The 9106-nt window shown below is 30.2% G+C and overlaps 2 protein-coding genes across 6 annotated transcripts in view; both read left to right on the top strand.

Moving 5' to 3' along the window:
- lilli (AF4/FMR2 family member lilliputian) overlaps nucleotides 1–631 on the top strand; it is a 323624-nt gene extending 322993 nt beyond the window's left edge. For all 5 annotated transcript variants that reach the window (XM_018445975.1, XM_018445974.1, XM_018445972.1 and 2 more), the window contains exon 20: nucleotides 1–631. This exon is cut by the window's left edge and continues 4083 nt beyond it. The gene's annotated coding sequence lies outside the window, so the exon portion shown is untranslated.
- A 5965-nt stretch (nucleotides 632–6596) lies between these two features.
- Nucleotides 6597–9106, top strand: part of LOC108721413 (lysosomal aspartic protease) — a 7256-nt gene continuing 4746 nt past the window's right edge. The window contains exons 1-7 of the mRNA XM_018445956.1: nucleotides 6597–6655; nucleotides 7179–7423; nucleotides 7966–8084; nucleotides 8175–8371; nucleotides 8488–8610; nucleotides 8689–8839; nucleotides 8986–9081. Of these exons, the coding sequence (XP_018301458.1) occupies nucleotides 6597–6655; nucleotides 7179–7423; nucleotides 7966–8084; nucleotides 8175–8371; nucleotides 8488–8610; nucleotides 8689–8839; nucleotides 8986–9081 (990 nt within the window). The remainder of the gene's footprint in view (nucleotides 6656–7178; nucleotides 7424–7965; nucleotides 8085–8174; nucleotides 8372–8487; nucleotides 8611–8688; nucleotides 8840–8985; nucleotides 9082–9106) is intronic.

Genomic DNA, 9106 nt, shown 5'->3' on the forward strand with positions numbered 1-9106 from the left:
CCCCCCCCCCCCACACATTTATAAAATATTTTTTTTTTTAGCTAAATCAGCGGAATTATTGTTAAAACTTAGCAGGAACTGTAGAACTATTGTGGGTGCAAACGGAACTGTGTATAAAATATCGATTTTTTCAAAATGGGGTGCCAACTTCACACTGGCGATAGACAACAGTTACAATCAGTAAAAGTAATAATGATAGATATAGATGGTATAATTAATAATAGTAACAGTAACGATGTTATTATTTACTATGTAATAGTTATTATGTTACGAATAATATTATATCGTTATTCTTTCTTTGAGATATTTTAACGAGTGAGAGCGCATAAGACGAAGTAATGCGTGAAGGGTGGAATGCGGAGACATTGCGCGTCGCGCACACAGAATGTACATTATTCCTACTCATTGCGAAGCTGTGGGGTTTCAATCGGGCAGACATGGTCATGCGATAGATATCGCCCTCGTATCTGTAAAAGACCTTAATAGAGAGTTTGATTGCGCCGTTTGATTTTGGTCTTCTTAGCCTCTACCCCTCCTCACACCCTCACGCCCCTACCACACACCACTCTATACTTATAAAATATTTATACATGTGTGTATGTGTATGTATACACACACACACACACACACACACACACACACACACACACACACACACACACACACACACACACACATATATATACAACACACATTACATTGCGTGTATATACATATACATACACATATATAAATATGTAAGAAGACGAGAAGTATACATACACACAATCTTAATTATGATTATATTATATATTATTACACTATTAGTAATTATTACATTGATGATTATACGCGATAATTATTTTCCTATATTCGTACGGGACGTATTGTGTACTACCCAATTTTTCTGAATATGAAATGGGTATTTTACCGTCGTTAGACTGCTCCATCCGTCGTGATTGTGCCAAAAGAAAATGAAATGTTATGCGTTATGCGAATTCGCATCTTCGCACAGCCACATCGGTTGCTTTTAAAGTAAGCTTCGCAGTTTACATTATTCCTTGTATATTTTCATCATTGAAGTCCTCCGATAATATTGTAATAAGAAATGGATGAGTTCAAAGAACTTTGATCGTTTTTTTTTTGTTCACGATATAAAAAGGCTCGATTTGAGACATCCTTGTACATAACATTGTATTTTTTTTTAAATATATTATTAATATTTTTGTTTTAAATAGTATAAAAAGAAATATACTTAAAACATGTCCAGTCGACATAAACTAAAAGTAACATAACGTCAATGTTATAATTTCTTACTTTACACTGTAACTATTGTGTAACGCCATGAGTTATATTACATTTATATTGTGGAGTACAAAATTATAGCATTGATGTTATGTTACTTTTAATTTGTGTCGACTAAATATTGTTTATCAACCCTGCTATTGACAAAGCTTTTGATCAGATGAACTACAAATGTAGATTAGTCGAAAAATTATATACAATTTTATGTTAATATAATACAATTATTTATTAATTATAATTAATTATTAAATCACCAAAATATTTAAATTTAATAAATTATTAATATGATATAAAAGTTAAATGTAGTACAATAAATTTAATTCATCATTGAATTTAGTATGTTTAGCTCATTTAAAAATTTAATTATTAATATTTAATTGTATTACATAACATTGTAATTACGTATTATTTATATTGTATAGGAAAAAAATTTTTTCTTTTCTTTTACAACAATTATTACAATTACATATTTTCTATTCTCTCATATTCGATCGCGATAAATTTTAGATGTTTAGTCTTATCCAAAAAGCAGTCTGAAATCAAGCTCGTGTATAGAGAGCGAACAATGGCTTCAAAGGTGCGATTCTATTTCGAATAATGTAACAGACGGGCGAGCAAATGGACAGGGCGATTTAACGGCGGTGTATTCTAAAGTTGGCGAAGCAATTGTATGCTGTTGGTACCGAGAGCAATGCACAAGTAATCCGACTAATTGCGTTGACTATACGTTCATAACGATGACATGACACGACACGTGTACTACGTGGACTTCGCGTACGATAATGAGGGTAGAAACGAAAAGAGATCTCCTCCACTCTCCATCCCCCTTTACGAGATATCATCTATCCGCTTGCCATAGGCTTCCAATGCGTGTCGCATGCGGCCCAATTGCCAATGAAACGAACGAAAATCGATTCCTTTTTATTACAATTTTTTTATATTCGTTACGACATCTGCGACATCGCTTAAGCCTGTTTTACAATAGGATCGCAAGTCGTAAGCCATAAGAAATTGGCCACTCACAGTTAAATATGACAAAAATAATCGATTATGATTGGTTAATTTCTTATAGCTTACAGCTTGCAACCCTATTGTAGAACAGGTTTTAGAGAAATCTACCCTTCCTTCGTGCAACGCGAGATTTCATCGAGCCGACTAAGCAATCTACGTGACAGACGGCCGTTTCTAATTGACATTACAACCATGCGACATACACGTGATATATACATACATATAATTATATATATATATATATATACTCTCTAAATTCTTTGGAGTAGAATTTCACTCTAAAGAATGAAAATTGAGTTAGTCTTGAAAAAGAGTGATTCAATTTTCAAACTCAAGAGTTAGATTTTACTCTTTCGAATGACAATTATAGCTCTAAAAGTTTTAATAAAAAATATTAAGTATTTTATTAATCATTATTTAAAATTTTAGCTCAAAATTTGATTTATGGCATTTGTGCTGTAAATTATTCTTTGTTTCAAAAAGCCTTTAAATTTTTGTACAATACCAGTAATCAATAGATATCAATACAGGTAAAAGAATTGTAGATAAATAAAAAATATAAGTGTCTAATATTTCTGGCCAAGACATATATGTACATACGAACACGTCACAATGACTAATTATATGTTTATTGGACATACTCAACGAATCGTTTAGTGACAAGTAAACAGACAGGCGGAAGATAGCCGGAAGGGTAGATGGGAGCGAGAAGAAGCAGGCAGATTTAATTAGAGAATTGAAACGAGGGGGAGAGGAGTCGGAGGATACGTGAATAAGCAAACCGCACCAAGGAAAGACCAAATTATATCGCTTAATGAGATATAATTACCTATTTGCTTCGTATTTATTTTAATGGTTAATTAATTATTGTATTTATTGGCGCGGAGGCTGACACGCATATGCATAATTTTCGGAAGATACGTTAATCACATGAAAACACATGCACACATACAAATGTGCCCGGCCGAGTCACCATCGCCCAGATTGTCCGAAAAAATTATTAGAAATCTTTTAATTGTTGTAAAGAAGCTTCGATGTTTACTCTTGTTGAGCAAAGTAACTCAAGTACAGAACGACTGAAGAGATAGACTCGCATGTGAACCATCAAACCGAAAGAATCTCTCTTCTATTTTTCTTCTGTCGTTCTTTTTATATAATAGAGATCGATCAGCAAAAAGCGTTAAAGTGTCATGCGAAAGTAATGGGTGATTTACAATAAAATATAACGATTTATGCTAAAAATTTAATATCGTGGGACTGAAAAAATTCGCGTTTTTCTACAAAATTATATTGGACGTAAATGTTAAAAACTCATTATTGATCGTTAAAATTTAGAAAAGCGTAATCCAATTTGATTTATTTTGACGCCACTATGATCGAACTTTACTATGCCCAAATTTGGGATCATATAATAAAAAATATATTGCGTTAATCATGTGAATAATGAAAAATTTATCACATTTCATGCGAATCTATTTAACTATTTTAACGTGAACAATGATTAACGCTTTCGGCCGTGCGCATTGCCCATCGTAGCAATACAACTTCCTCGTTAATTGCGAATTATTTATTTCGTCGTTGGTACACACACATACACAAACAACATTTTCGACATTATAGCGGAGGGAAGGAAGTACAAAATTTACACATAGCGAACGCACGAAGTGACTTGTAATACTCCTTCGACGAATGTATCTCGTAAACGTTCCAGATGCCTCACCTTGTACACCAAGTAATCAATATAAACGCAGAACTTTAATAGTTACACTATTCCATCCCCTTTTATTATTCACGTTGCCAAAAAGAAATTCCGTGCGAATTGTCATAAAAAAAAAGAGAGAAGAAAGGACGATCGCGTGTTGAGATGAGTCGTTCCGACGTACTCTTCTTTTTCTTTCGATTTCCTTTGGAGAAATTTCACCAGTTTATTTTCGGTCGATCGTAACGCGAGTCGAGGACTATTCCTTGACTCCATCTTAATTTTGCTCCGTATGCGTCTGATCAGCTAATATTTTTCATCACTTTGCACGCATTTCATTTTTCTTTTCGCGGAGCGAAAACTGCGAAAAACGCTTATTTTCTTGACGAATCAGCGCAGCCTTTGACTCTTACACCATATGCGAAGAGAGGAAGACAAAATAATAATAAAACGTATCACGTGAAACAACGGCGACAGGGGAGATAAAACGTGGGAAGAGAAAGACCCGTGACAATATATACATATACATATATATATCTATATATTTGCGAGATATTTTGTGAAACAGGGCTTTTTTACCTATTTTATAGTAATCTCAGCTTAAACGGATTGAGAGAGTGGGAGCGAGAGAACGAGAGAGAGAGAGAGAGAGAGAGAGAGAAAAAGCCTTTACTAAAAATAATAAATTAAAATGATGTGACGAGGATGTTGTCATGAAATGACGTATTAAGCAGTTGATGAGCGGTCTGTAAATGCGTACATACATAGCATAAATGCCGTCGTTTAATGGGGACAGTTTTACTATAACGTGTACCCTATATTTTTGTTTATGTTTTGCGCCTTATATTTAGCATTATTACTATTATATTCTAATTATTATTAATTATTTTGATTATTATATATTATGTTTAAGATTCTTATTAATTATTATTATTATCATTGTGTATATGGTATAAATTGTAAAAAGGAACATATTTACTATATCATATTCATTTTACGGGGCCACTCCCCCGAATGAACAAATTGTTTAAACTAAAATGAAGGAATAAATAAAATATTGACCAAATTAAGGGTAGAGTTCTTTTCTGCCGACCTCTCTCTTATTCATTCCTCCATTATCCCATTTACAAGATATATAAGATATGTACCTACATCGGTAGATTATATGAAACCTTTCGAATCCATGTTCCCTTTTGAGATTCGCAGATCATACGTAGATATTTATATTTTAACAACGACTACTATATACTATAATTTTTTTATACGTATGACGCTAGTCTATCAATTGTATATATAAAAATATATATAAAAAAATAATATATAAAAATATAAAAAATTTGTTCTCTCGATGCTTGTCTATGAACGTTATGAAAACTATTAAAATCGTCATTTTTTCGCCTTTTTGACGTTATGTTTTTCAAAATTGTGACATACGAAAATAGACAAACATAAATAATGGATTTGTGTTCAACACCCAAAAATGTAATATATTAAGAATTAAAATGATTAAAAGTTTTTTCAGCGCAAACTACTGATAAACAGCAGCTCCAATAAATACATCAGGATGCAAATGTCGACAGCATTTTTAGTTAGAGACTGAAGAGTATGATATAAAAGACAAACATTCAATCGTCTATACTTGTCATATAGTACCTTCTTATTTCTTTCTTTTTCCACTTATTCGTATTTTAAATAAATATTCTAAATTTAATTAAATATCTTGTGTATAATTTAAATATCTATTGCACTTATACATATATTATTTGTTTTAAGAATACGTCATTAATATTTAATTAAAGACATATACATATAATTTATTGTCTATATTATATGTATTTATAATTATATTTTATTAGTTTTTAAGAATAATTTCAATAAATTTAAAGATAATGTTTTATGTATCACAGTCTTACTCATAATATAAATGTTAAAAAAAATAAATTCTTAAAATTATGATTTATTTTACCTTGTTCCTAATTGCATTTAGAGCTTGCCGATTTTTAAGAATTTAAATTTTTGCAATTTAAAGTTCCGAATTCTTGGAAATTAAAATATTTTACAATATTTAAAAATATTTTTATTAGCAATGAAAATATTTTCAAAAATTCGAAAAATTTTTGAAATTTTTGTCCACTATAATATACGACTCTATTCAATCTTAATGTGAAAGTACTAATGTTTATACAAACCATTTTATCAAAGTCAACAATATATTGTTTTGAAAATTGATTTTGTCCCTTTTCAATTATATATAATCGTTGAATTTATTTAAATTCATCATATCATGTTAATGAGTATATGCGTAATATGAATGTATATGCGTGAGAAATTTTTTAAAAGATGATTAAAAGATGATTAAAAATTGGATTATAAATTATGGAGAGTGCTTTTAGAACATATCACACGCTTATCCTTTTCACCTTTTTATAAACACAAGCAGGTATACATATAAACTTGTATATAAACAGCATTTGGAGCATTAATTTGATTGACTTGTCCTTTTTCTATTGTGCGTTTTGATTGTGAATAAATTCGAAACGGAATTACAATATCTCTAAAATCTCGATTTTTGTATCATTAATTATTAGGATATTTAGAAAACATGTTTCGACATTTCATGATGATAGCGACACTCATCGTACTCAATACTTCGTTGCGAAGGTAAGCATGTATAAACGTTGATTTGCGATAAATATTTCAACGACAATTAGGACAAATTTCTAAAATGTATTATACTTGTATGTAATTTGTACGTCAGAGTAAAGCGGACAGGAAAACCTTAAGCATATTTTTACAAAGAGGGGAATATTGCGCTCAAATTCTTCGAATATGCAATACCTTAAGCATATCTATTATTTCTATAGATATGCTTAAGGTTTTCTTCGATTTGTAATTTTTTATGTTTTCTTTATCATGTCTTAGATAACATAAGAACAGAAATTGGCATTTAAAGTAACTAATCATCATTTGATGCGAAATTGATAAATGCAGATAGCATTTATTTCTTAATACTAATATGATGAGGTTTTAATAATTTTCAAAAATAAAAATAATTTGCAGATGATTAATCAATTCGTATATATCTTTTTATACGATATTTGTATCTTGGCCTATATATGACATATACATATGCTAATATGTATATGTAAAATATAATAAGAAATTTTCTTTATATTGTTTCAAGAATTTTTTTGTACAAAACAAACTCCCTGCGAAGATCAATTGAAATAAATTTTGATCGATCGACTCGTGATGCAGCTCCGAGTACTGATATTGCAAGGCAACCTCTGTTTAGTAATGGGGATATTGCATACTATGGTAATATTACAATTGGAACTCCACCACAGATGTTTAAGGTACTTATGGATACTGGTTCCCCAGATCTCTGGATACCATCCATAAACTGTGATTTCGGCAACCGTGCTTGCAGTAAGTACATCATAACATCATTATATCTTCAATATTCCATTATTTGTAAATGTATATTTATTTTTAATAATATTATTGCATATATAAAAATAATTTTTATTGCATTTATCTATTTTAATGGATGACATAGAATGGTAGAAATATAGAATAGAATGGAGAATTGTGTCCTTTCTATCCACACATTTCAAATAAAATTTTTTAAATAGTATAAAATTAAAAAATTTTAATGCTTCAAAAGTTAAATCATTGAGTATAAATATTATGGAACTTACGTTTCACAATTATACTATGTGATTTAATTTAGATATTTGTCACGCTTATTATATTCTCAAGGTATAAATAATTTTTACATGATTTTATAAATAATGTATTAAAGTAAAAAATATAGATATTCATACTATTCATATTAAATATAGATATTTAATGATTTAAACTATTGTTAATTATACATATATATATATATTAAATTAATACAGAAAAATTTATTTTTAAAATCTGCAATATATTAACTGATTTACTTTGACGTATTATATTTTACACAGTGACCCATAATAAATATAATTACAAAAAATCCAGCACATATAAACCAGATGATAGACATTTCGGAATTCGATACGGTCATGGTGCTGTTAGCGGATACTTAGCAACTGATGTAGTGAATGTGAGTCATCATCAAGCAAATAGTTCTATTTAGTCTCAATTGTAAATTATAAAAGTGTTCTAAAGAAACACATATCAAATTTTTTTATAGATTGCAGGCCTTGATGTTCAAAATCAAACATTCGGAGAAGCAACAAGGCAGTATGGAAGGATTTTTGAATATGCGAAATATGACGGAATCTTGGGACTGAGTTATCCAACATTATCTACCTATGGAGTGATTCCACTTTTTACGAACATGGTTAACCAACAGCTAGTGAATCCAGTTTTTAGTTTCTATATTGAACGGCACGTATCTTTCTGTATGCGTTACGCGTGTCTAAAAATATTTTTTCTCTTAAATAGTTTGTCTTCCCATACTCAACATTTGTCTTTCCACATTAAACAATGTATAATCTATACAGAGATCCTAAAATCAAATGGGATGGTGAACTGATATTGGGTGGTTCCGATGAGAGATTTTACTTAAGCGATTTTACGTATGTTGATGTTACCCAAAAAGGATATTGGCAATTCACTTTGGATAAGTACATTATTATTTTTTAAATTGCACATGTCAGCTACAAATTATATGCCAGATAAATATTAATGCTATCCCACTGTAGGATTAAAATGGAAAATATGACTTTATGCGGGAATAGCTGTCAAGCTATTGTCGACACGGGCACTTCTCTGATAATTGGACCACCAACAGATGTTACAATTATTAATAGATGGATAGGAGCTGATCATAGTAATTTTACGAGAGGAATATTTGTAAATAGTGACTCTTATTACAACGGCAGTTCTCTTTTATTATTAAATAAATTTAATAGATTATATATTAATAAATATATTAATAGAAATTTGATATATTATTGATTACACTAACATAATTTACTAATACTAAGCTTTGTTTAAAGGTGAACTGTAACAGGACTCATAATTTGCCTAATATCGATTTTATTGTAGGTGGTTTTAGAAAACTCAGACTCTCTAGTGAAGATTATATTATTAGGGTAAATATCTTCAAATGTGTGGCGG

The sequence above is a fragment of the Mycetomoellerius zeteki genome, unplaced genomic scaffold (genome assembly GCF_001594055.1).
Source record: "Mycetomoellerius zeteki isolate Tzet28-1 unplaced genomic scaffold, Tzet1.0 scaffold172, whole genome shotgun sequence".
In the NCBI taxonomy this organism is placed as follows: Eukaryota; Metazoa; Arthropoda; class Insecta; order Hymenoptera; family Formicidae; genus Mycetomoellerius; species Mycetomoellerius zeteki.